Genomic DNA, 26065 nt, shown 5'->3' with positions numbered 1-26065 from the left:
CTGTTTCAATGTCCTTATTTACTAGGTTGTTGTTATTTCAGGGTTGTTTCAACTGGTTGGTTTTCTCTCACATTTTATTTTCATGCACCTTTGCATTCTTGGTGATTTTTATCAGAGGCCAGGCACTGTAAACCGCACCTCACTAGACACATTTGTACTGTTACCAATATTCGTGAGCTTTATTATGTGGAAAGTTGTCATAGTCGGATCTTGCTCCTTAGGTCTGAAGTGGAAGCAGAGCTGGGTTTTGTGCAGGATTAGTACTCCTACCATCAAGGCGTGATGTCTTACTGCTCCTTGAAGGCAGCATGGGTTACAAGTTTCCACTCCGAACGCTGTTCCCTTTGGCCCTTTTGGGTGTTCTCTCCCTGGTTGTGGGCAGCTCCCTCACAGGCACGCACCATGCTGCACACACAGTGCAGCCGGGAACCCCCACAGGCCTCAGCTCTCTTGCTGGGCAGCTCCCCACTCCCTGTGAACTCTGGCTGCCTGGATGGCCCTGGACCCCCAACCCCATCTCCTCAACCCAGGAAGACCACAAGGTCCTGAGAGGTTCCTTCTGCAGACTTTCTCCAGGTGGTAAGGGAGGATAATTTCATTTGTTTATTGCCTCTGAGAGATCACTGTCATTTGTCTCCTGAAGTTGAATGTCTTGATGTCTTAGCTATGTAAGGAGAGAGGATAACCCAACAAGACAGAAAATATCTAGATGATAACTACCTTCCTTACTCAAGCCAATGTCACAGAGAAAAATGTAGCCCCATCCTCATCTGGTGTCACAGGCCAAGCACCGTCCTGCCTGATGTGGCTTTCTCCCATCCCGCAGTGTCACTGGACTGCCACTCCTGCTTCCAGGCAGAAGTGAAGCCTGAGGTCACCTGGACCTCAATTCCCACTTGACTAAAGTGGGGCAGCGCCCTCATTCCAGCCAAGGACAAGGGAGCCTCCATAAAATCCTGGATGGACAGGCTGGGAGAACTTCTAGGTTGATGCCCAGGAAAGTTGGGGAGGGGGTGCCGGGAACCTGGAAGCTCTGCCCCCTGCAAATGCCTCCCCCACTTACCCCTGCCTCTGTCCCCTCTGCTGTTCACCCGCATCCTTCAACACATCCTCTTATAACAAACTGTAAACGTTAAGTGGACTGTTTTCCCCGAGTTCTGCAAGCTGTTCCAGCAAGTTAACGGAACCCAATGCAGGAGTTTGAGGGCAGCCTCTGATTTCGAGCCAGCCAGTCAGAAGCAAAGGTGACTTACAGGACTAACGCTGAATCTATGGAGTCTGATGCCATCTCCAGTCAAACAGTGTCAGGACTAAGGCAACTGTAGGACACACAGCTGGTGTCAGAGAGAACTGCTTCATGGGGGTGAACTCCCATATCTGGTGTCAGAAATGAGCATGCGGAAATCATGAGAGTAAAGGAGGAGGTAGGGGCCTGGGCTCTTCCTACTCAGAATGATGTGAGGAGGACACCTGGGGTATCAGGAAGACACTCAAGCAACAGAAAGAGTATGAAAGTGGGTAAATACAATGGGCTTTTGTTCTTGAGTTTTCTGTTACTTCGATGGTTGAAGCAGAAAGGATAACACTGTCCAACATGGTTCTCAGTGCAGGCAGAGGAAATGTTAAAACACTGCCAAGACGGGTGAAGCCACATCACAGACTGCAACGAGGGGTGAGTGCCACATGAGCCTAGAGCAGTCGCTAAAACACCCATGCCAAGAGGCTTCACAGGAGTCAGAAAGAACAAGGCTGGCCCATTTTCCTCTATCTTCCAGCTGCGTGACTAGGCAAGTAACTGTACCTGGACTGCATGCCCTTTCCAATTAGGTGGCTCACCTGTTGCCACTGGTTTACTTGCACACATAAAGCAGCCCCGAGCTGAGAGCTGGGTGAAAACTCCCATCATGGTGACTGGTACACTGCATGTGCTCAGTGGGTTACAGCTCTGCTTATTTATCATTCATAAATAAAGAAATTAAGGTCAGCCTTTCCTTTACAAACACCACCGCCTGGGACATGAAGATCGAGCCACAGGTGCTGCACACAGCTGGCCCCGCGGGACAAGGCAGAGGCAGCTCAGGCAGCTGCTCGCTTTAGGCCTGACCACACAGAACGTTTCACTCCCTGGGTGGCCTTCACCTCCCCCCAGTCCAGTTTGCAATCTGGAACCTCGTCCTCGGGCTCCGGGTCCTTCCTCAGGGCCCCTCGGGGTGAGGCCACCACAATGGGCAGCGGGCCGCACTCCTCCCGGAACTCCACGACGTGAAGACCCTTCTTGTTGGCCAGCTGCTGGTGGGTTTCCTGTGAGACCAGAGGAGACAGCAGTTAAGTCTGCGAGGCACATCTGTGACCCTGGGCATCACTGCCTTGGCCAGTAGGGAGCCAGTAGTGAGGGCACTGTGCCACTGATGAATGCCCTTGCAGGTGCTTCTGGGGGACCTGTTGCAGATGGAGTCATCTCAGCCCATCTCCCACCGCAGCGGGAGGGAGCAAGGGCCCTGGTCTCCAGCCTTCCAGCCCGCCCAATCGTGAGCCACAATGCGCCCCATCAGTCTGGGTCTCATCAAACCCCAGCTCCCAATCCAGAGGACGCGACGGGGGAGGGGATGCAAAGAACCCACAGACATGCAGTTGGCACCAGACTGGGAAACCACAGGACACGACCTCGTTTCTTCAACAGGACACATGAAGAAAGAAAAGGGAACCTACATAGTAAAGTGACTTAAAAGACATGGCAGAATTTACACTGTATTGACCTATCTGTAATCTGATTCAAACAAATTGTGTAAAAAATTTTTTAATCTGATAAGTAGACATTTCTAGGAGCACTGACAAGATATGTGATGATACCAAATCTCTGTGAATTGTTTTAGGTAAGATAATAGTATGCCGGGGTACTTTCAAATCTTTATCTTTTAGAAATACATATTGAAATAAAATGATGTCTTGAGATTTGGTTCAAAATAACTGAGGCTGGGTGGGGCTGGCAGAGAAAGCGGCCACGAGCTGCTCCCCATGGACACTGGAACACAGTACCACAGGGATCTGTGACAGAGGTTCTGTCAAAGTCTGGAAATAGGGAAATAAATCTAGTAGATGGTTTACTGATGGTAAATCAAAATAGGTACTGATGTGTTCAATCTCACGTTTGCATACTCTACGCCCACATGTACTATCCTAATTCTACACACATTTGAAATCAGAAGAGATGAGCCGTTTCATAAAAACAAAATAAGTCAGTGTTTCTTACAATCAATTATTTTTTTTATGTTACTAAAATTGGTGGCACTTTTTTCTCTTGGGTAGCACATTAAAATAATCCAAGTTTTTTACAGCTGAGGGCATATAAGAGGGAATCAGTAATTACATCAGAATATTCAAAGTACTAATGTAAAACAGAAATGGAAGTGACCAAGTGTTCTGACCACGACCATGACCTGTCCACAACCAATCTGTTACTTCAATGAAGTCAACTTCTAACAAGTTTACATTTAGAAGTACTTTTGAAGGGTGTTTTGGATAGTGCACGCATACGTGCACAAATAGCTGTTCAAAAAAGATCTTTTAAACAAAGCTTTCTCTTTGATCAATTTTCCTTTTTAAACAGACACCTGCAATTTTCTAAGGATCATTTTATTCAAAAGCAGCCATCAAACTCAGTGTCAGGAAGCCCATCAAAGTCCTCAGCAAATGGAGTCTCTCAGCCTGTCTGGCTGTTCTGCTAAGAGCTACCCATCCCTTCAAAGGACAGTTGGTCCTTCACCTCTGCTGTGCAGGTGACCATCAGCCGCTGGGCTGCGGAGAAAGGACCTGGCCCATCAGCACCCAGTCCCATCTAGTTCGGCCGGGCTAAGCTGCCTACGCAGTCCGTGCGACCTGACGCACTCCTGCTCAGATGGCTCCCATGAGCGACAGGGCCAGCGCTAAGGAAAGAACTACATCAAGAAACAGACTTTTTTTTTACTTTAACTTCTATGTTGTTGAAGCTTTAGAACAAATGTCTGCTTTTCATAAGACAAAAATTATAATAACTAGCTTTTCAAAATACTTAATTTTAAAAGTTCAAAACACCCAGGAAGTATTTTTTAAAGGGTAACCGCCGAGAATTAAGTCTCTTGTTGGACCACCTGACTGAAGAGCACAGAAGCCCCGCATCCTTGGGCGGCCCCAGGATGGCAACTCCGGGGTGCCCCCGGCACATGGCGGCCTTGATACCGGCACCTGAAACACAAGCAGGAATTTCTGTTTCAGACCCAGGGTGGCATTACCTGGTGCGCAAGCCCGTGGAAGAGGCCCCGCGTGAGGTTGAGCATGTTGAGGGACCCGGAGACCCTGGCGTACATGTCTTTGATGCCAATGAGACGGCAGATGGTGATGATGGCCCGGTGGCAGCGGAGGCCATACCCTAGAGAAGGGAGAACTCGGACTCAGTCACCCTGTCGCTTCCACACAGCTCCAGGCTCTGGGCTTGGGTGAGCCTGGTTCGCAGTCTGGCTCCATCACTTCCTAGCTGGGTGACTCTTGACAACTCACTTAACTTCGATGATGACACTTATTTAAATGAGATCTTATTCGGATTAAAGAAATAATATATAAATTCTTCAAACACCTGGACAAAAAACCAGGGCTGTCATGAAAATTAACAGAGCTGCCTGAAAGCTCTTCTTGGGATTCAGCCCCAGAGAGGGAGAAGGCCCGTCCCTGCATCCCAGAGCCGACTGTATTTAGATGTCTAATTACTACTGGTGATGATAGTGAGCGACTGGAACTGAATAAGCCACAAGGACAGAACCATTTAAAAGCATCAATGAATTCTCTTGGGGAACTATTGTCTCCACTTGTCCAAACCCAACTACTCACTCAGCTGCTACTTCCTTTTGCTAATGTGCTCTTCCCACCAGACTCACTCCTGCAGCAGGCTGTGCTCACAGAGCCCCGAGCCTCAGCTTCTCAAATCTGACTGAGGCATCTCTGTTGGGCATTTTCAGAATGAGTTCAAGTGAAGGTAAGCAAAGGCAGAGGACAGGATGAAACTGTTATAACTACTGTGCTTTACTGCCAACAAACTATAATTGTTTTTTAGTTACCTCTGGGTTGTTTCTTCATCTTGATGTGTGTCCTCTTAAATGTTAAAGAGATGTCATGGAATACTGGAGGGCGAGAACACAAAGATGAACAGGGTTAGGTGTGCGGCTTGAATGCCCCTGCGGACATTACAGAGCAACCAATATGGCCCTGATTAAGCAGCCAACAAGCAGTGGCCAGGGATGAGCGACAAGGTCTGACTTCACTCTCCTTCCCAGGAGAGAACATTTGTTTCCACGTTTTTTATTTTTAAGGTAAGAACGCAGCAACAAACAGAGAAAACAACCATCATAGAGACATACTGCCACATGTAACGAATAAACATCACCCTGCAAATTTTAAAAGAAAAGATTAACACTCACTTGTATGGCCTTCATATCGTTCCACGTAATGCAAATAATGAACTGCTCTGTTCTTGGCCTGAAAGAAAGAAGGCAAATACTTTTCTTAAATCTACTGCTGGAATTTACATTTTCTCAAGAGATTTTGAAAAGTGCCTTTCATAAAATATTGTATTATAGAAAATTTCAAACTCGTACACAACAATTTCAGTATGTACTTCTAAAAGCTAATGATTAAATTTAAAAAGTCATAACAATGATATCACTATCACCCCTCAAAAAATTAATAATTCCTGAGTGTCCTGAACATCCTGTCGTGTGACACACTCTCCCAGTTGTCTCACAATCTTGGTAACAATCATGAGTCTGGTGAAAATGATGCAAAAGGGTACAGGTCCTTCAGAAATTGCTTTGTGGTCTACGGCCACGCCACCCTGAAAAAGCCCGATCCCGTCTGATCTGGGAAGCTAAGCAGGGTTGGGCCTGTTTAGTATTTGGATGGGAGACCACCGAGGAAGACCAGGTGCTGTAGGCATAAAAAAATAAAAAATACGGGATTATAAGCTGACAAGGTCTTTGCAATCTGTGAAGTCAACCAAGGGTTGCCTTGCCTAAAAAAAAAAAAAGAAAGAAAGAAATTGCTCTGTGAGGTTCAGGAACTCGGATGGGACGCCTCAGGGGAGGGGTCTTTTCATTCTATAGGCTTTGTGTGTGGTTCCCATGGTGTCTATCCATAGCTTATTCATCTCTTACTGTCAACAAAGGAAAAAATGTACATACCTTTCTGAAAGCATCCGTCCGTTCAGTGGCTTTCCCAATGGCAAAACCTTTAAAAGGAAAAGCCAAACTATGAAAAGAGGCATAAATTTGGCACATAATGTCTTTCACCACATTTCAAGTATCAGCTCCTGCAATATTTCATAGTGCTCCATTTTTCTTCTGCCTATAGGAAACGTGCTACCCAAAATGAATGACAAAGTGTGAAGCTGCAGAGATTTGCTTACCTGTTTGGGGGCAATTTTGGAAACAGTATATTTGAAGTATCTATGAAATCCGTAACATTACCTTTTATAAATCTCTAGTTAAACCTAAATATACTCTATTAAAAATAAAACCAACCATGCCCTAAATCAGTAAGGTATATGTTTTTGCACATTTTTGAAAATAGATTACAAAGGCCAGAAGGTTGGGAAAAACATACTGCTATAGAGTAAAACCATGATTTCACTGGAACTTTCAAATGCAATTCAGATTTCAATGAACTAGGAAATAAAATCAAGGGTTCCTGAGTTTGTAAATGTTTAAACTGATGAGATGAGGTTTAATCACAAGTCAATGGAAATGTCTCCACTCTTTGCCGTCACTGCGAATTATTTATTTTGAAGAATGTATTTTATTTTTAAATGACACACAGGAAGATAACATAAGACAACACTGTTCCATGAGATATACAAGACATCTGAGAACCTGGGACTAAGAGAGTCCAGTTCCTAGTATAAACGTAACAAATTAAACCACACAAGCCCTAGACGAAACTATGAGTAAACACATTTATAATCTTCAAATGAAGGTTTTCCAAGCACAAAACCAGAAAACCAGAAGTTTAAAAAAAACTGATAAACCTGCTATATAAAAGTTTAAAACGTCTGTGGATTTAAAACTTTCACGGGAAAAAAATAAAAAACTAAGTCAAAATATATGACAGACAAAGGGCCAATGTCCTCAACTTACAAAGAGCTTATACTAGCGAGAAGAGCAATCACCCAACAGAAAAATGCACAAAGCGTGTGAATTCACAGAGCTGGAGGGAATGACAATGGCTGACAAACATGTGCAATGGTGTCCAAACTCTCACGATTAAAGAAACGTAAACCCAAACTGCGAGGTGTGTTTCACTGTGATACTAATGATCAGTAAAGTCTGATGTTATCCAGGGCGGGCAAGGGTGGGAGGGAACAGCCGAATAGAAACTGAGGGCTCTGGCAACACCCATCAACATCCCAAACGCAGACCAAGCTGAGGCAGGAATTGCACTGCAGGAAATTCCCCTATTGATAATCTTGAGAAGGTGTAACAAATTAAATGTACAATTACCACGAAACTGGAAACGACGTATGGAAACAATATAAACATTCAGCAATAAGGAAAAGGTAACACAACCTACACTACCCACACAAGGACACCACACAGTCAGCTCAAAGAGGAAACAGGAACCCGAGGGCGCAGCTGAGCGAGAAATCAGGATGCATTGTGACTTTTCCGCATTCTTTTTTTTTTTTTTAATTTTTATAAGAGTTATTTTGAGCCAAACTGATGACATGTGCCAGGGAACAAGATCTCAAATGCTCCCAAAACTTTTTTAAAAAGATATGTGAATACAGAATTTCTGGAAAGATAAAAAAAAATAAATGTTAGGATTGGCTTCCCCTGGCACCATACTACCCACATGTACACTTGTTTGGAGTGTCAGTGTGGGTTAAATAGGCACTTTTCTTTCCCCGACACATTCAGGTATACATTTCAAAACAGATGTTCGCTATGGAAGCTTAAAAAATAAATTTTAAATGAGTGGTAAACCTATGAATTAGAGTAAACGTCATAAATCTTTCAGTGTATATCCTTCCAATCTTTACTTTGTGTATAAAAACATATTTTTAAAGAAAAAACTGGAATTATATTATACAGGCTTATATGAAGTCATGTTTTCTCACTTAGCATTATTTTGCGAGTAGGTTTCCATAATCCTTGAGTGGCAACAGACGTTACAATGCATGACTATATTCTTTTTGTAACTGCGTCCCTATTGTTAACATTTAGTGGTTCCCCCTAATTTTTCACTACTCTACATAACACAATAAGCCTTTTAAAATGTCCAGTGACCTCACAGGAAAAGGCAGATGTAAAAAGATCTACTCTTTCTTTCCCCGCTAGGGAATTTTATGAGTTGACCAAAAGGTTTGTGAGCTCAAACCACAAAAAGTTTCATCAATAGAAAGTCTGGCTGGCAGCACAAACCCACAGACTCCAGAGCGAAGCCCAGGCCACACCTGTCTCACCCCACCTCCAACACCAGCACTGCTCATGTCATTCACCTGCGGCTCCTTTGCCATTCCCCACAGCGACCAGGACACGGACTGATCTCTTTCTTCCCTCTTTTGCTGTCATATTGAAAACATTTCTTACCTAAAAGACAGAATGTTTCATAAATATGACACCTTAAGAAAATTCTGAAGTAGGGACTGGAGTAGTCTCTGCGCCCGGGTGCGGAAACCCACACATGCACACACTATACAGCTCACAGTACCCCATCTTAACGAAGGTGCAAAAAGAAAAAAGCTGCTGATTAAACTTTGACACAGTTTATAACTGACTGGCTAGAAGACATATCCCAAAAACAGAAAGATTAAAAAGTGAATAAATATAAATGTAAATGTGCATCTCAGAAATGATAAAACACAGTATATAGAAACAGCACAGGACTGGATCTCAATATTAAGGATTAGGCTCACCTGAGAACAGAAAATCTGGAAACCCCTGCTCACTGTGAACGACAAGAAAGTCTGCATGTGGGGCGGGGGGCATGCTTAAAAGCCCAGAAACCATGAAACTTCATTACACTGCTCACATGGCGGCGCCCTAACGAGGTTAAAGGAAAAGGGAGCTGGAGCCTGCCCTGGGGACCATCTCACAGGAAACTGCCCACACGTGGGGATTCTTCAAGGGGACTGACTCCCAGAAGGTACGCACTGGGACCCAAAGACATACAACACTGTGAACATGTTTTAAATTATATAATGCAATTGGTAAGAAGAAATATGCACATCTAGTCAAGGACTCGATAAATGGTTACTCCATACGGTAGTTAAGGCTGAAGAAGCACGCAGTGCTCCACGGGAAGATGACTATTTTAAGGAAAGCCCTGCAAAGTGCCTGAAATTGACCTGATACAGGTTTCTGTTTCCAGGCCTGCTGGGTGATTTCCCCCGGAGAAGCAGTTCCGGCCTTCTGCCCTTGCTCCTCTGCCCTGCCAGGTTGCTCCCTGAACTGATGTAGATGTGGCTGGTTTGTAATTCAAGGAAAGATCGCTGATGCTGCTTCAGTGTTTGGAAGGAGGAAATCAAGACGTAATCACCAATTTCTGTTATCAGCAATACCACCAAAACTGCCTTGTCACCACACCTCAACACATAGCTTCCCAAAAGGGCAGTAGTCAGTGAGGCCGTTATCAAGTGATTGAAATTCGAGTTTCATTCTTTTCTTACCCAAATTAGCTCTGTGTCTCAGAAAAGTCAGGCATCAGGGCTTTCCCTCACCCCTCACAGTCCCTCTTGCCTAGTCCCATGCCACACGCCCCAACTCCCCACCTCCCCAAAGGCCGCACTAGATACTGAAGCCATATGCCTACCTCAAGTATCCTGGTGTCAAAGTCATCATAGGTTTCTGTAGAGAGAAAAGAAACAGGCGTACAGACAAGTGTGTCTACACAGTTAGTGCACAAAAGTGTTTTCAACAGGCACCGTCAGTAACATTCAAGTGAGAAAGAACCTCGCATTGTCCGGTGCCACCTCCCAGGCCACGCCCTGGTCCATCACCATTGCCAAATGGATCTGGTCTGCACAGCCTGCCCACTCCAAGACACCAGTCCGCCGTCTGCACCAAATCCCGGGAATGCCCTCAGCTCCCTCACGCTCTTCTCTCCACCAGTGTCCAGGCCTGAGCAAATGCAGCCATTCGGCCACAGAGGAGAGAAGCAAAGCACAGTGCACACAAGGGCCAACAAACATCCATGGGCTCCAACTCAATTGCGTGCTGCCCGCTGCCTGTCAGCCTTTATGTCCTTTTAGTCAGGCCTCTTTCTACTCACCACAGCACCACTTCAAACATGTTGTGCTCTTTTATTAACGTTTTACGATAGAAAATTTCCGTCACAGAACAGCAGAATGACAGCTCATGTGCCCATTAGCCAGTTTCAACAACTATCAACTCATGGTCAGTCTCTCTCCTCTAAGCTGTCTAGTCCAGTCCACTGGATAATGCAAAGCCAGTCCAATACTCCACTGCCTATCAAAATATTCTGGTGGCCATGCTCACCAGTACCCCATCCTCCTTTCAGCAGATGACCACCCACTTCTCCTCCAGAGAAGTGGAGCCACCAGGCGCTATGATGGAACCAGGCAGATGCCACTCACACGCCTGCCCCCTACACTTTCACTGCCAATATCACAGGCTCATCTGAATCTGTCACCAGCTAATCTTTTCATCTACACTCCAGTCCTCGGCTCTCACCAGGGCCTTGGCAGGTCGGTTCCCCTCCCTCCTACCTCTCCCTCCTCCCACTGAAGCATCTTGTTCAGTAATAAGCAGGTCTGTCTGGGTCTCTCCATCTCAGCCCCCACCCTTCTCTTTTAGCCAAACTTAAGAAAGCTGCCCAACCCTTGTCTATTTCTTCCCCCGCCTCAAGAAGGAATTTTCTGGATGATTTTCACTTCCCTACATGCTCGGGGGGCTCAGGGGGCAGAGAACTTTGTTTTCTAATTTGACCTACTAAGTACCACCATTTTGCTTCCACGCATGCTCCCATGAGGCTGATGGTCACTACCTGCTTTGCGCTATGATGGAACCAGCAGCACACACCGTGCCCCCACAGGACTCGAGACCCACGTTTGGGTAGCTGCTTGTGCAGACAGACCCCTGACACATGCCAGCACAGCTGAGAAGCCACATAATGACGGCACCAGAACCCAGGATTGGCACTGAAGTGCCTCTTGGCTACAGGCCTCTCATGCTCTATAAAATACACCTGGATAACCATGTGAAGTCACTTCAGTGATGCTCAAATCATTCTTTGGAGAAAAGCAGCCTGAACAGGTAAGTAAGATCACAATGAGGAACCCGACACAAAGGGTCCCTCTGTCATAAAGGCCAGCAAAGCAGGACTCTGCTACCTCCATTGGGGCCGGGGTCGGGGGGGCCAAGACTGACACCACCCCACGTGTTTCCACTCCAGCCACGCTCTCGTTTAACCTTCATCTTCTTCTTCCGGTCCCACTCGTCCCTCTGCTGGATCATGTCAGCCTCTACTTTCTCCTGCTCCTCCTTGCTTCTCTGGGCAATGGCCTGCACAGCTCCATCTCTCATAAGAGGGACATTCAGACCAGGCCAAAGGAAGCCACTACGCCCTGAAGGTTTAAAAACACACATGAAGAAGAATTTTTAAAAGTCATTCATTTCTTGAGTGATAAAATACCAGGCAATGGGTATACAGATGACACTGCTTATAGGAGTATAAACTCACACAGTCACCTGGCAGGCCATTGGCATGTCCATAAAAATTTTCAATGCACCTCCCCTAACGGCTACTAATTCTACTTCACGGTGCTACTGACAGAAACACTCCTGCACAGGTATAAGGCGTACACGTACATGGACGAGGACGTCCACCAGAGCACCTCAACAAACCATGGCACATCCAACCTACGAAAGCATCCGCACTGAACTGAAAGAACAAGGCAGCACTATAGGTGCTGACATGGAACAATTTCCAAGACCTATTATCGAGTGGAAAAGGTACATGATAAGACAGTATGTACCACATAATCTAACTTAATTATTTTTAAAAAGAAGAAAAAATATATTTCTTTCAGGGTTTTTATACACAAAAAAGCATTAAAAAAATGTCAGAAGGCAACACACCAGAATGAGATGAGCGGTTTCCTTGGGGGTGGCAGCTGGGGTAGAGGAGATGGAAAGGGCATTGGGAGAGCTCACGTTTCTCCTAGTCTGAATTTGTTACTGAGAAGTATATACATGTGATTATTATATTTTTTCTAAATGTTAAAAAGTAAGATAAAATACAAGGTAAGTCACAGAGAAAAACATCCAGGCAGAAAGACGGTAAGCAGGACAGTGAAGGTGTTTTCTTCATGCCTGAAAGGCTACTATTACCACAAACATTGTCAGCAACCACAACACAAAGTGTCAAGTAGAGGACACCATACAATTTCTACTCTTCAAAAAACACAAGCATAAACAACGTGTTCCCAGGGTAGGCAAACTAAGGGCCCTGGGCCAAATCCAGCCCACCACTTATTTCTGTAAATAAGTTTTATTGGAACAAGCTATGTCAATTTGATTATGTATTGTCTATGACTGTTTTTGTGCCTCAACAACACAAAACAGTTGAATGGTTGTAACCAAACTGCGTGGCTCACAAAGCTGGAACCACTGCAGAGAGTTGCCAACCCTCTACTTATCTTCTATCACTGTCTTGTAAGTTTATTGAGGGCGGGGACTGTCACAGCAGATACCACACCAGGCATAGAAGGCTTATTGACTGACTGACTGAATGAATGAATGAATGAATGAATGAATTCATTTCCATGGAATTTTCCTCTCCCAGAATCATGGGGCCATAAGTAAGCTGCAGACCCCAGTGCCCTTCAAGAGAAATGTTTTGATGCTTCTAGATTGTGAAAATACCTATAAAATTTGGAAAATAAAACCTAAAAAGCACATTAGCTGTTTTAATAAGTTTACCTTCACCGATGATCTGACCCCTGTTCAAATCCTTTCTTCTCTTTTTCTTAGTTCTCTTGCCTCTTCCCTTCCTTGCTCCAGCACCAGTCTCTGCCAAAGCACCTTTCCACAGCTCAGCTGCTGTCACTGTAATGAAAGATTGTTTTTTTTTTTTAACTTTCAAGAAATGATCTATGATCCACTGAATAAAAAAGGCCAGAAGACACCAGCTTCACTTGACCACTGTAGCAGTGAAAGCAAAATTAAATTCTTCTTTGCGTATATCACATGATTATAGCCCTCAGGTGCCCCAAATGGGGGTTAGGACTAAAGCAAGCTAGTGGTCCCCAAAGTACAAACAAATATGGCTGATAGCACGTGAGGTAATTCTACAAGCTACATGAAGGAACATTTTTACTTTACTAGTATATCACAACTAATCACCTGAGTGTTAAAATTAATTTAATTAAGGAAAAAGAAGAAAAAAAAGAACAATGAAGATACAAAGCACCCTTTATTCTCTCACTTCATGAAACAGGAAGCTGGTGGCCAGTCTACGTACGTTTAGTGAAGAAACTGTAGGGTCTGTACCACTGGCCCACTGAATTGCTGAGCGAAGCAGCCCAGCCCTGTGTCTGCTGCACACGGGTCAAGCTGCTGAAATGGCGAGTGTCAGTGGTTCCTGGAGATGACAAAGGGCCTGGAGGGAGATGGAACAAAACCCTGAGTTATTTGCTCCATGGCTGTGCAGAAACACTGCCAGCATCAAACAATTAATCGTTCCTGAAAAAATTAAGTCACTAAGTTACTAAACTTTAAGAATCAGGTTTTGAGAACAGTATTTCTTCTAAAATAAAAACAAAACTTTGGACTGATAACCTAAGTGGCCATTCCAGTTAGAGAAGGTGCAGTTCATCCACACGATGGGTGGCGCTTTCTCACAAAGGAGGTGAACCTGTCCACACAGGAGCCACCGTGCTGCAGGACAGGATCTCATGCCCCTGTCTCCTCCAGGCCACACAGCCTCCACTGTGAGCGACCGAGCAGTGGGAAGACCGGTGGAAAGCAGACCTGCCCATGACCTAGCTGGAAGCACGGGGTGCGCTGCCCTTGTACGGTGCGAATACACTATACAGACTAACTCCAGAAGCACATGCCAGAACTGGCAACGGTGGTCGCTTCTGGGGAGGACAGATGCATCTGAGGCTGGATGTGACAGATTTGCTTTTTTGTGGATTTGGGGGGAATTTTTTTTAAATAGTATGTATCTCTTTAAAAAGTGTTTTCAAAGAGCCATGTCTTAGAGGTAGCCATTTTATCCTTGCCCTGGATGGGGTGTCCTATAAGGGATCAGTGGCCTTGTGGGAAAGAAAACCCTGATTAGAGAAACGGACTGCACATGTTTGAGCTTTGCCTTTAGGCAGAGAATCTAGTGACTGCCAGAGAGGTGAGGAGGGGGTTAAAACCCCTAGAGAGAAAAAGGGTTGGTTAAGGGTTCCAGGCTTGACAAACAGAAAGCCAAAGAGTGACAGCAGCTATCCTCCAGTCTCTGAGAAAGTATGAAGAAGAATACGGTGACAATAGCTTCATCACCACAGAGGGCCAAGCACCAGATGATCTCAAGTAGCAACAAGAAAGAATCTGGTTGAACATAAGGAACAAACTGATTCTAAATGGCTACGATAGCTAAGCCATTAGCTATATAAACATGGAAAAAGGAGATCATTTAATCCAAGCCCTTTGTTTCACAAGAGTCTTGGGCCTACAAGATTAGGGACTTGTCAAAAGTCACAACACTAGTCAGTAGATGAAATTTAAATACCAACTCCAGTTTGGTGACTTACTAATAGGCATGGAAGTAGGTGGAGACTGGCCCAGACAACACAGTGAGGTAGCTCACTTAGTGAATTATTCAATAAATAGTAAACAGAAGATACTAGCTTTTCATTTTAAATAAATTCGGGGCTTCAATGATCGTTCCAAACCCCATGCTGTTGGACACATTTCAGCTTTTCTTGTAACCCTCGGTCTTCAACAAAATTTCAAGTACACATGAATTTTTATCTTGTACTATATTGCAAACTTTGATAAACTTCAAGCATGTAAAAATCACTACCATCAGATTTGGAATTCTGTAATCTTTTTCAAAAGACCAAAATACTATTCATAGCTAATAATGTATTTAGCCTAAAAGGTCCACTTGTCAAAAATAAAAAGAAATGGACTTCAGAGTTTAGGAATCATCTCTTCTAATACACTGTTGCTACAACTGAGTTTACTTTAATTGTGCTGTGATTTTAAAACAAGAAATGGCAGTAACTCGTGATAAGTCACATGTTGAAGCTGTCAAAGATTACCCACCACTATCAGTGGTCCCTTTTGCCCCGATCCTTTTGAATTCTTATTACTTCAGCCCATGACACCCAGTGTCAGGAAACAGTCGCCATGGAGTCCACAGGGGGCCAAGCCCAGGAGCCCGAGAGTGGACCTCTTCAAAGACACAGCCTATGCCTGAAGGTCTCACTTTAGTGTCTGCCAGTTTTCACCAGGAAGAATTTCTTCCTTCTAATTTAAGTCTTTTCTATTAAATCAAACTGGTTAACTAGTGATATTTGAGAGATTTTAGAAAAATTATTGCGATATTTCTGACCAGTTTGTTGCAGCATTTAGAAAAATATAGCACTAGGTGCAAAGAAAACAGAGTAACTTTTTTAAAATGAGGCAATATTTAACTGCAGGAGAAAGAAAACATTGTAGAGGAAATATAATGACAGAATACCACATAACATTTATGATTAAGACACTGCCCACAGTGTCCATCAAACTGTGTGGTCCCCTGTGTGGGAAAAAGCAGGGTACATGGTGTAAGAGTAGCTCTGCAATCAGCATAACAAAGATAACAGGGAAAAACGATATACACGATCTACTTAGAAACATAAGCAGAAGAAAGCTGAGAGAACTGAGGGTGTCACTGGAAGATGGGAAGGGGTAGGAAAGGGACCTGCTTTCAAGACATAAACCTTTTAGGGCTCTGTGGAAGCACAATATTTTAAAAAAATAGTACAACAATCTTCAAAGCAAGTACTACTGTCCTCATTTTATAGACGAGGAAACTGAGGGTCTGAGGGGTGACATTTGCCCATGGTTGCAAAGGCAGGAAGTGGTGGAGCTGAGAACTGTTCAGTCACTGGGCCAGCCAGCACACCCCGACCCAGGCCCTTCAGCGAGGCCAACCCCTCAGCCAAGAGGGCTTCTCCCTGGCCCTGCCTATACCAGCGCGGGTCAGGGACACCCTGTAGTAAAGGGCAGAGTAAGTAGATTATGGATGAATGAGTCACTAACCAACAAATAAACAAGTAAAGGGCAGGCCCCAGGCCACTAGACCCCCTGCTGGACCTCTCCAGCCAAGTGTTCCAGCATCTCGCGGGTGGGGCCAACACTAAGAGCGAGGCTCACACACAGAGTTCCAGAAACTCAAGGACACAATGAGAGTTTGAGTCTGCCCGAAGCAGAGTCCACGTGGAAAAGGCAGGATTTAATTGGCCACAGGCACAATGTGGGCTCAGCAAGGGATGGTCACCTCCCTTTCTGGAGAGTGACTGAGGAGCGGGCCCTGCCCTTTGCGGTGTCAGAGCACAGGCCTCCACAGAGACTATCAGGAGGTGTGACAGTACCAATGACTCAGGACCCAGTCCTGCCATTTACTGCCTGTGTGACTTTGAGCAAGTCACCTAGCCTCTGAGACTCACTTTGTCATCTGTAAAATAGAATAACAGCCCCCTCATTAACATGGTATGATGATTAGCCAAGGTAACAACATGCTCCAAGTCTGACATACAGTAATCACTCAATAAATTAGCTATTTTTAAAGCCTTCAATTACAACTATAATCATAAAAAATTTGAAAAGTACTCTTTAGACCCTATGCATTTCCATCCTAAAGAAGAAGTTTAAGTTCATTTACATTTCTAAAAACTACATAGAGTAACATTAGGTCTTATAAGAAAAAACAGATAAATGAATCAATCTCACAATTGCTGAGAACAGTCTTCAGCACCAAAGCGGAAGCTGCTGTGGAGGTGTGTAGGTAAAGCTGCCCGGACCATAAATGACCTGTAAAGTAAAAAAAATTAAATATACAACTCTACATGAAAAAGAACTTTTAAAACAGTAACACCCATACTAAAATTAATATCTGTAGAATAAAATAACCAAAACAAGAATTTGAGTGATTTTGGGGCTCCATGACCACTTGACCAAGTAAGTGATATCACATCACGTCTCCTTCACTCTCACATCTAACCAGTTACCAAGCCTTATAGATCCTCCTCAAAAATCGATGCACCTGCCAGCTGTGTCCTATGATCTCGCTGCCTCTCTTTTGTTCAGGCCTCACCATCTCTCAGCCACATGGTAACAACAGTCTCCTACCAGGTCTCACTGCCTCTGGTTTGCTCCCTCTCATTCACCACCTGCTATTTCTAAAATAACAGGTCTGGTCATGTTACAGTCCTGATATATCATTCTTTGGCTCCCTACTGCCTGCAAAACAAAGTCAAAACCCTTCAGCAGAGCCTCCAGGCCAGCAACCTGGCCCCAACCTCCCACATCAGCCTCACCTCCCTCCACAATCCCTCTGACCACGCCAGGCTCTTAGTTTGAAGACACTCTGCCCTTGCATCCTGTGTCTCAGACATGTTCTCCAGTTTGTCTGAAACAGCACCTCTGGGTGAAGCCCCCAATTCCTGCAATGTTCCCTCGCCATTGTGCTCCCCTCCCCTCCGGAGCCCCCACAGCAACAGGCCATCACTGTACCATGTACTACTCCACACAGCATCATGCTTCACAATAGGCTGACAGCACTCGACGGCACCGACTTCTGAAAATAGTGCCAAGGCAAATCAATGCGGAGAGAATCTTTCCAACAAATGGTGCTGGGACAAAAGAATATCTACATGCAAAAGAATGAAGTCGGAGCCCTACTTCACATCATACATAAAATTAACTCAAAATGGATCAGAAACCTAAAGGTAATAGCAAACATTACAAAACTCTTAGGAAAAAAAGTAAGGACAAATCTTTCTGACTTTGGATTTGGCTATGGTTTCTTAGATATGACACTAATAGCATAAACAACAAAAACAAAAAGTAGGTAAATCAGACTTTATCAAAATTTAAAACTTATGTGCTTCAAAGGGCTCTATGAAGAAAGTGAAAAGACAACACAATAGGAAAATTTTTTTTGCAAATCACGTATCTGACTAGGAACTCGTATCTAGAAAATATAAAGAACTCTTACAATTCATTAATAAAAAGGCAGCCCAATTTAAAAATGGGCAAAGATTTAAATAGACACTTCTCCAAAGAACATATATAAGTGACCAATACAAGATGCTCATTAGCCATCAGAGAAATGTAAATTAAAACCGCAGAGTGATGCCACTTCGCACCCACTAGAACGACTACAATCAAAAGGACAGACGACAAACGCTGGAGAGTATGTGGAGAAAAATAAGAACTCTCATGTACTCACTGCTGGATGAGAGCGGACTGCTTCCTCCAGCTGCAAACAACCAAGGGAGGATCATGATAGCAAAACCGACATCCGAAACATCCCTCTTTTTCGTAATGGCACTGACCAGCCCAGACTCTAACACGACCGCTACTAACCCTATGGACTCGAGCTGCAGGACGACCTCTCTCCCTTAAGCTTTGCTGGCCGCCCTCCACCTCGAACCTCGCCGGATATCACCGAATGAACTGTGGGCGACCCGATAGGAGGGTGACGCTCGCTTGCGGTTCCCGGCCCCTCTCTGCCAAGCACGTACGAGCGGTCCGGTGAACCAGAAGGGACCTGAGACAACTTCCAGTTCATTCTCACTTTTCAGTGGGACCGTGCGACCCAGAGAGAGCGCGGAAGAGAGCAAGGTCACACGGAGGGTCTGGGCGGGACGGAGGCCAGCGCGAGGGGCCCCGCTTCCCTCCGCCCGGGCGAGCCCCCTGTCCCCGCCCCGGCCCCGCTTGCAGCCCCCGCCCCGCGTCCCGGCTCTCACCCACGGGCGCACCGCACAGCGCAGGTAGGCGGCTCGCCGCGCGCACCGCCACCGCCATGGTGGAGCCGCCAGAGCCTCTCGTCTGCGCAGCCCTCCTCACCGCCTGCCGCGACTGCCCTTCGTCGCACGGAAGCCTCAGCCGGCAGCTGGATTCCCGAGGCCACACGACTGCGCCGCAGCGCAGCCGGGGGTGGGAGATTGCCGGGACGAGCAACGGGGCGGAATAAGATCGGCGCAGCTGCGGACAGCCCCGCAGGGTCCTCGCGTGAGGACCCGAAGGCGGGGCTAGGGCTCGCTCACGGCGTCCTCTCGCGAGAGCGGGCGGGACTATCTGGGCCTCCTGAGCGACCGGCGCGGGCGTGTCAGCTCCTGCTGCCGCTCAGTGTTGTTGCCGGGGTCCCTCGGTCCAGGTGGGCGAGATGCAGACGCCGCGGAGTGGGTGTGAGTGAAGGTTCATGGAACGAGTAAGGCAGACAGGGAGTGTGGGGAGGTGTTCACACCCACTCCAGTAGCGCTCTGAGGGTCCTTGGCTTTATTCTGATGCCGAGGTTTGGCCGCACACGTGGGCCCCAGGTCTGGGCTACATTTTTACTCACCCGAGCTTGGCTTCCTCTGGGCCTGCCGGGGTGACCCAAGTACGCACAGGACACAGACGCGGACGTCTAGTAGGGAGCTAGGGATCCTTCTCAGACAGACCTCCAGTTTTCAAACTTCGTATAAAAATGTTCAAACGTACGGAAAAGCAAAAATAGTGTCAAACGAGTCAAAGATGATCAAGATTGGTATAGTTGCTTCATATGTCCCTGTTTTTCCTTTTTTTTTGCTGAAGTAAACCTGTTTCATTCTTATCTGTTTCATGATGCATCTAATTTAAAATAGACTTAACATATTAAACGGTTTCGGTTAAAAGGAAAGAGATTGATCACACCCAGTGCTGGCTGGGGTCTAAGTAACAGGCACTCACACAGTGGTTGGGGAGGGAGGATTGCTGCATAATTAAATGATTCATGTGCGGTAGGGTGCCTGCAAAGATGACCCTCAACAGTTCCTTCTCTGCCTGTACTTTCATGTCATTCCTTCTATCTAGTAGTATTTATTTCCCTTCCCATGTATATGGGCTGGCCTGTCATCTGCTTTGATCACTGAAAGTAGTGGAAGGCCTCATCACATGAGGAGTTAGAAGAGAAAACCAGTTACTTTGAAGATAAATCACCCAAAGAACAGAGAAAAAATGTTGAAGAAAGACTTAACAGAGCCTCAAAAGCCTGTGGGACAATGTCAGGCATTCCAACATACAAGTAAAGAGAGTGTCAGAAAGTGAAGAGAGAGGGAAAGGGGGCAAAGAAATGAAGACTGCATTGGAAAGAAGTGGGGACATCTGGCCAAGGCTTAAAGACGACTGGCAGCTTCCACTTTCATCTTCTTGGTATCCAGCCCCTGTGTGAAGACATGTAGTTCAGCCTAGCCAAGTTGACGTATGTCAGCCATCACAGTTCACCTTTTGTCAATTTGGCACCCACATACACTTCCTTAAACCATACTTAGTCTCCAAGTAAAGAAAAGAGTCATGCTTCCGCCAAACCTGATACAACTATCCTGCAGCCAGCCAAAAACAAAAATTTTTTCCCAAAAAGAAGATACAAGGACTTTTTTGTTCTTGCGTAATGATTCTTACTCTAGCCGATTCGTACTCCCCTTTTAGATCCTATAATTTAAATACTGAGACAAAAAACTATCAACAGTATATCGTATGTTAAGGGGATAAGAGAAGGAAAGTAAAATATTTTGTTAATTTTATACGAACATCAAAACGAGGAAATACTTATAACAACAGTCTCATTTCTATGACTGGTTACGTGGTCACAGCTAGTGCCTATATCTTCTATCCATTGCATGTTCCCCTTGCCTTCAGCAAGCACCTCAACTGGTCATGGCTCCTTACTGGTGGGTTGACTGAAACTGTCCTTCCTGAAGGGTATGGATCATTATAAGTCATGACTGAACTGGGTTGTAGTTTCCCCCCGACTCCAGTCACAGGACTTGGGAGTAATGAGCGATGTCCTGGGGACCTCTTGTACCCCACACACACTTCTTCCTCACTGTCGCAGCAACCCAATTTCCCCTGGAAAGGACCAGTCACCCCAACCAGAAACCCTTCCTTTTTTGTTTCTGTGGCGTGAGGAGTCAAAAGTGGCCAGGTGGCAGTATCAACTTCCAGTTGAATGGAGTCATTATTGTGTCACCTGATAGAAGCGTTTTTCCCGCTGGAACTTAGATCTCTAGATAAGCACAGTCTAAAGTCACAGAGACAGGAAGCAAAAATTTTGCCAGCTGATCACTAGAGGTAACAGTGAGAGGAGCTACTCCCATCCCAAGGCCTTGATAACAACCTGTAAAATCCTAGCTATGGGGGAAATAGCCCATACAGGATGCTGATTTGGAATGGAGATACACCATATCCTGGAGGATACTCCCCCAGCACACAAGATGTCGTTATCAACCCAGCACCATGACCTGGTCTTCAAAAAGCTGTTCCACTAAGAGGGTTTCCCCTCACCACTGTCTACTTTCAGGGGGCGCTTGCATATCAAGCAGAGCCTAAGCATTTTCTTCTTCAGGCACCTGGTCATAGGAACTTCCCATGGAGCTGTGGGTGGGGTTGAGAGGGAAGATAGTGTAGCAGAAGTGGCGGTCACGGTCATGAGGAAGTCACACAGTCACCTGTGCTTTCAGGGTCTGCTTGCATCCAACCCCATGTATACCGCTTCCACTTGATAGGGTGCTGCTGCGCACCCAGCTTCATGGCCTGGTGGGCAGACAGCAGCTGGTTCACGATGGGCAGCCCAGCTCACATGAGAGCTTGCTGGCCGACGTTCAAGCCTAAGGTTTTGGTTGGTTGGTTTGCTATTTGTTTCTAACTTTTTTTATTTCAAAATAGAGATTCATAGCAAGTTGCAAAAATAGTACAGAAGGGTCCCATGTGCCCTTCACCCAGTTGTCCCAATGGTAACATATAACAGTGGAACAATACCAAAACCAGGGCGTGGACATTGGTACAGTCCACAGTTTATTTAGATTTTATCTGTTTCACATGCATTTGTGTGTGTGCATGTAGTTTTCAACACGTGTAGATTCTGTAGTTTTCAACACGTGTAGATTCTGTAACCAACACCAAGATACAGAGCTGCTCTGTCGCCACAAACACCCCTCCTGCTTCGCCTTTATCATCACATTCATTCCCCTTCTCTCTCTTCCCCTTCATCCTTAACCTTTGGCAACCACTGATCTGTTCTCCATCTCTAATTTTGCCATTTTGAGAATGTCATATAAGTGGGTCGCACAGCGTATGACCTTTGGAGACCGGCTCCTTCACTCATCATAATGCCCGGTGTCCATCCCAGCGTTGTGAGCATCAGTAGTTTCTTCCTTTTTATTTCACCCACTGGCAGATATTTACTTCATCTCCAATTTTTGGCTATTTCAAACAAAGCCGTTACGAACAAACGTACATTTTTCAACATTTAAAATTTTTCAGTTGTGATTAAATGCACATAACGTGTAGCATCTTTACCGCTTTTAGGTGCACAGCACAGAATGGTGTTATGAATCTTCGTGTCATTCTGCGACCATCACCACCACCCACCTGCAGACCTCTTTTCATCTTGCAGAACTGCAACTCCGCACCTGTTAAGCAGCAGCTCCCCTTCCTTTCTTGGTTCTTGCACCCACCATCCTCCCCTCTCTTTCTGTGAATTTGATGACTCAAGGTTCCTCAAGGTTCCAGTGCAGTGTTTATCCTGTTGTGTCTGGCTTATTTCAGCATCGTGTCCTCAAGCTTCATCAGTGTCATAGCCTATGTCATAATGTCCTTCCTTCGGTAAGGCTGGCTGATGTTCCGTCATATCTGTATACACATTATTATCTATTCATCCGCCAATAGACCTTTTGGCAATTGTGAATGATGCTGCTATGAATGTGGGGATACAAACATCTTTTTGAGTCCCTGCTTTCAATACTTCGGGGTACACACCCATTGTGCACATGTTTTGCGTGCGCAAATGCTTTAATTTCTCTGGGATGAAAGACAGGCAGTGAGATTGCCAGGCTGTATTGTAAATGTATGTTTAATATTTTAAGAAACTGCCAAAGTCTTTTTTAAAGTGGCCATACTGTTTTATATTCCCACCAGCGATGTGTGAGAGGTTGGTTCCTCTGCATCCTCACCAGCACTTGGTGTTGTCACTTAAAATTTTTCTAGCTATTCTAATAGAAGTGTAATGATATCTCATCATGGTTCCAATTTGCCTTTCCCTAAAAGCTGATGATGTTGCACTTCTTTTCATGTGCCTGTTTACCACCTGTGTCTCCTCTTTGGTGAAACGGTTGCTCAGACTCTAGCTAGATTGTTGCTTTCTTTCACTGTTGTTTTGAGAGTTCTTTATATATTATAGATGTGAGTACATTTTCAGGTAGGTTGTGTGCAGATATTTCCTCCCAGTCTTTAGCTTGTTTTTTTCATTCTTTTAATAGGGTCTTTCACCAAGCAAAAGTTTTTAACTTTGATGAGGTCCAATTTGTTGATTATTTTTTATGTATAGAAATATTACTGATTTTTGTATATTGACCTGATTGTATCCAGAAACTTTGCTGAACTCATTTGTTCTTATAGGTTTTCAGTGTATCTTTAGGATTTTCTGCATATAAGATCATGTTATGTGTGAATACAGATGGCTGTACACTTTCAGCCAGCTAATTAACATCTCATGATACTCTGTTACTTTCTCCCGCTCTCATTTCTGCTTCTGCATCCCAAACCCTGCCACGCACCTGCTCCCGGCAGAAGGACCTCATGGCCATCTCACCTCCATCAGGGAACTTTCCATACCAAGCTTAGGTTTATTAGAGACTCCAATTAGGAACTCGGAACTAATTTTTTTTGTTGTTGATGAATCATATCAGAATGAAACTGGAGACCATCAAGCAAGATATACTAATTTAAGTTCTCTTTAGAATATAGTCCTCTAGCTGAGGTAAAATCAGCCCAGATGGCAGAGCTTACTGCTCTTACTATATATAGTTTGTCAACTAACCAGAGACCAGGGAATAGGCATGCACACAGACCGTAAAACAGACTACAAGCTAAGGAACTCACAGACTCCCAGACTCACTCTGCTTGCAAGGGAGGTGTTATAAGGACAGAGGCTTGCGCAAAAGAGGAAAGAGGGGAGTGAAGGAAATGCCAAGGGGAGTGATCCTTATGCCAAGCAAGCAGCCTTAACCAAGGCGAGGTCCCCAACTGGAAGGATTCGAAGAGGCCATCATAAGGGGTCAGTGGTTAGCCCCCGACTCAAACAGAAAATGCAAGTCACTGGACCCTTCACTCAGGTCATTGCTGGTGCTCCCAAGGTGGCCGCTGGGTGGCGCCAGATGATTGCAAATGAATATTAGCTAAATTATCCAGGGACTACCTATCATGCTCCAAATCAGTTCCTATTTTAAATTAACATTGCTAAATAAACTTTAAAAAGACAGATTTTTAACAGGTTATTTCTAGGTCGTGTTCTCCTGTAAACATAATCCTGGAAAAAAAATGGAAAGGTAGGACATGGCCAGGAACCAAAGGCTCAAGGGTTCTTGGACACCTTCCGATGGATCTTGTCCAGTTTCCACCCTTCATGAGGTTTGAGCATGTTTCAGTTACTATATGTCTATTTTCAAGGAGGGTTGAAGCATTTCATTGGTGGAAAGCTCTAGTCCTTGCAGTCACTAGAAGCTGCTTGACTTGTGTTTCTAACCTGGGCAGACACATCCTAGGAACCATTATAACAACTCCATAAGGCAGTTTCCCTTACTCAAAAACTATGTTGCCCCTACCACCCACGATATTCTGGAAAGGTGGTTGAAAGAACCAATGACATCCTTAACTTAAAATTAGCAAAACTTTACGAAACTCTTTAACTCCCAGGAGCCCTTATGGCCATATGGTTCACTCCCTTAATAAATCAGTCATCTCTCTAAGAACCAATAGTGGAAGGCCCATTTACTTAGAGGTTGATTTCACTTTTGAGACTGGACTCTACCCCACTGCATGGAGACATGCAAAATATTGCCAGAGATTCATGTACTGTAACCAGAGCTTTCATCAGCAGGTCAAGGCCACCTTCCACAGCGTCTCCTATATAGCCTCTCTGCGATCTTCAACCATGAGGTTTTGTCTATTAGAAGAGATATCAGAGAAAAACTGCTCTTGAACCTCATTGTTATGAGACCTTATCAGGTACTGTCAACAGCAAGTACAGCAGTCAGTTCTTCAGTGCTACACGTCAGTGTGCCAGCAGAGTTGTATGTTACTAGGGAAGATGGAAGCCTCATGTTTGGGATGCTCCCATACTTTACCCTGTGTGTCTCTTCCTTAGGCTGGTTTGATTTTTCTTTTTGCTATAATAAAATTATAGTGCTTTCCTGAGTTCTGAGAGCTGTTCTAAAGACCTGAGAGAGTAGCGGGGGCTCCTACACTTGTAGCCAGCTGGTCAGGTGGCCTAGAGACCCCAAATTATGGCTTGTTCTGAAAGGAGAGCTGCCTGGTTAGGTACGTGTCCTTAATCTGTGGAGTCTGGCCTGACTTTGAGCAGCTGGCACAAGAAGCCATGGTCACACTACAAAATAAAACAGCGATTATTTTTACGTACACACTCGCCAAACCACGGCAAAGATGGAACAATGCTAATCTCTATCTGAATTTGAGTAAAAATGTAGGCTTGTTTCTGAAGGAGGATTATATATCCTTCGTGTGATCGCCAGCCTTCCCCAAAGCTCTGGCTCAGTGGTTCTCAGCTTTGGCTGCTGCACATAGAATCATCTGCAGATCTTTTCAGACTCACTCCTGGGTGGGCCCCAGGCATCAATATGTATGTCGACCGCTCCTCAGGTGACTTCCTAACGCAGCCAAAGTTCAGAAGCCCTGCGACGTCTCCAACCAGGGCCCTTGCAGCAGACCTCGGCAGGCAAGGTGGTGTGTGCTCAAGAGGATGGGAGCCAGGAAGCTATCGGGTTACAAGACACGTACATCCT

At 45.1% G+C, this 26065-nt stretch overlaps 1 protein-coding gene and 1 pseudogene across 2 annotated transcripts; one reads left to right on the top strand and one right to left on the bottom strand.

Moving 5' to 3' along the window:
• Positions 1 to 151: 151 nt before the first annotated feature.
• MRPS5 (mitochondrial ribosomal protein S5) lies at positions 152 to 19235 on the bottom strand. 2 transcript variants are annotated; one of them, XM_039872578.1, is made up of 12 exons: positions 18995 to 19235; positions 16974 to 17054; positions 13504 to 13641; positions 12963 to 13088; positions 11372 to 11605; positions 9832 to 9866; positions 8519 to 8609; positions 6207 to 6253; positions 5448 to 5505; positions 5088 to 5150; positions 4269 to 4405; positions 152 to 2301 (listed from the first exon to the last, which is right to left on the bottom strand). In XM_039872578.1, the coding sequence occupies exons 1-12, from the start codon at positions 19050 to 19052 to the stop codon at positions 2077 to 2079; spliced, it is 1293 nt and encodes a 430-aa protein (XP_039728512.1). In that variant the 5' UTR covers positions 19053 to 19235; the 3' UTR covers positions 152 to 2076. The 2 variants fall into 2 exon arrangements, with proteins under 2 accessions (XP_039728512.1, XP_039728513.1); XM_039872579.1 differs by lacking the exon at positions 18995 to 19235 and adding an exon at positions 18475 to 18544.
• LOC120610322 (uncharacterized) lies at positions 5843 to 5961 on the top strand (annotated as a pseudogene).
• Positions 19236 to 26065: the final 6830 nt, after the last annotated feature.

Source organism: Pteropus medius, unplaced genomic scaffold (assembly GCF_902729225.1).
Source record: "Pteropus medius unplaced genomic scaffold, Ma_sr-lr_union100, whole genome shotgun sequence".
Lineage (NCBI taxonomy): Eukaryota > Metazoa > Chordata > Mammalia > Chiroptera > Pteropodidae > Pteropus > Pteropus medius.
Note: the sequence above shows the minus strand (reverse complement) of the source record. Positions and strands in the feature narration are given on the sequence as shown.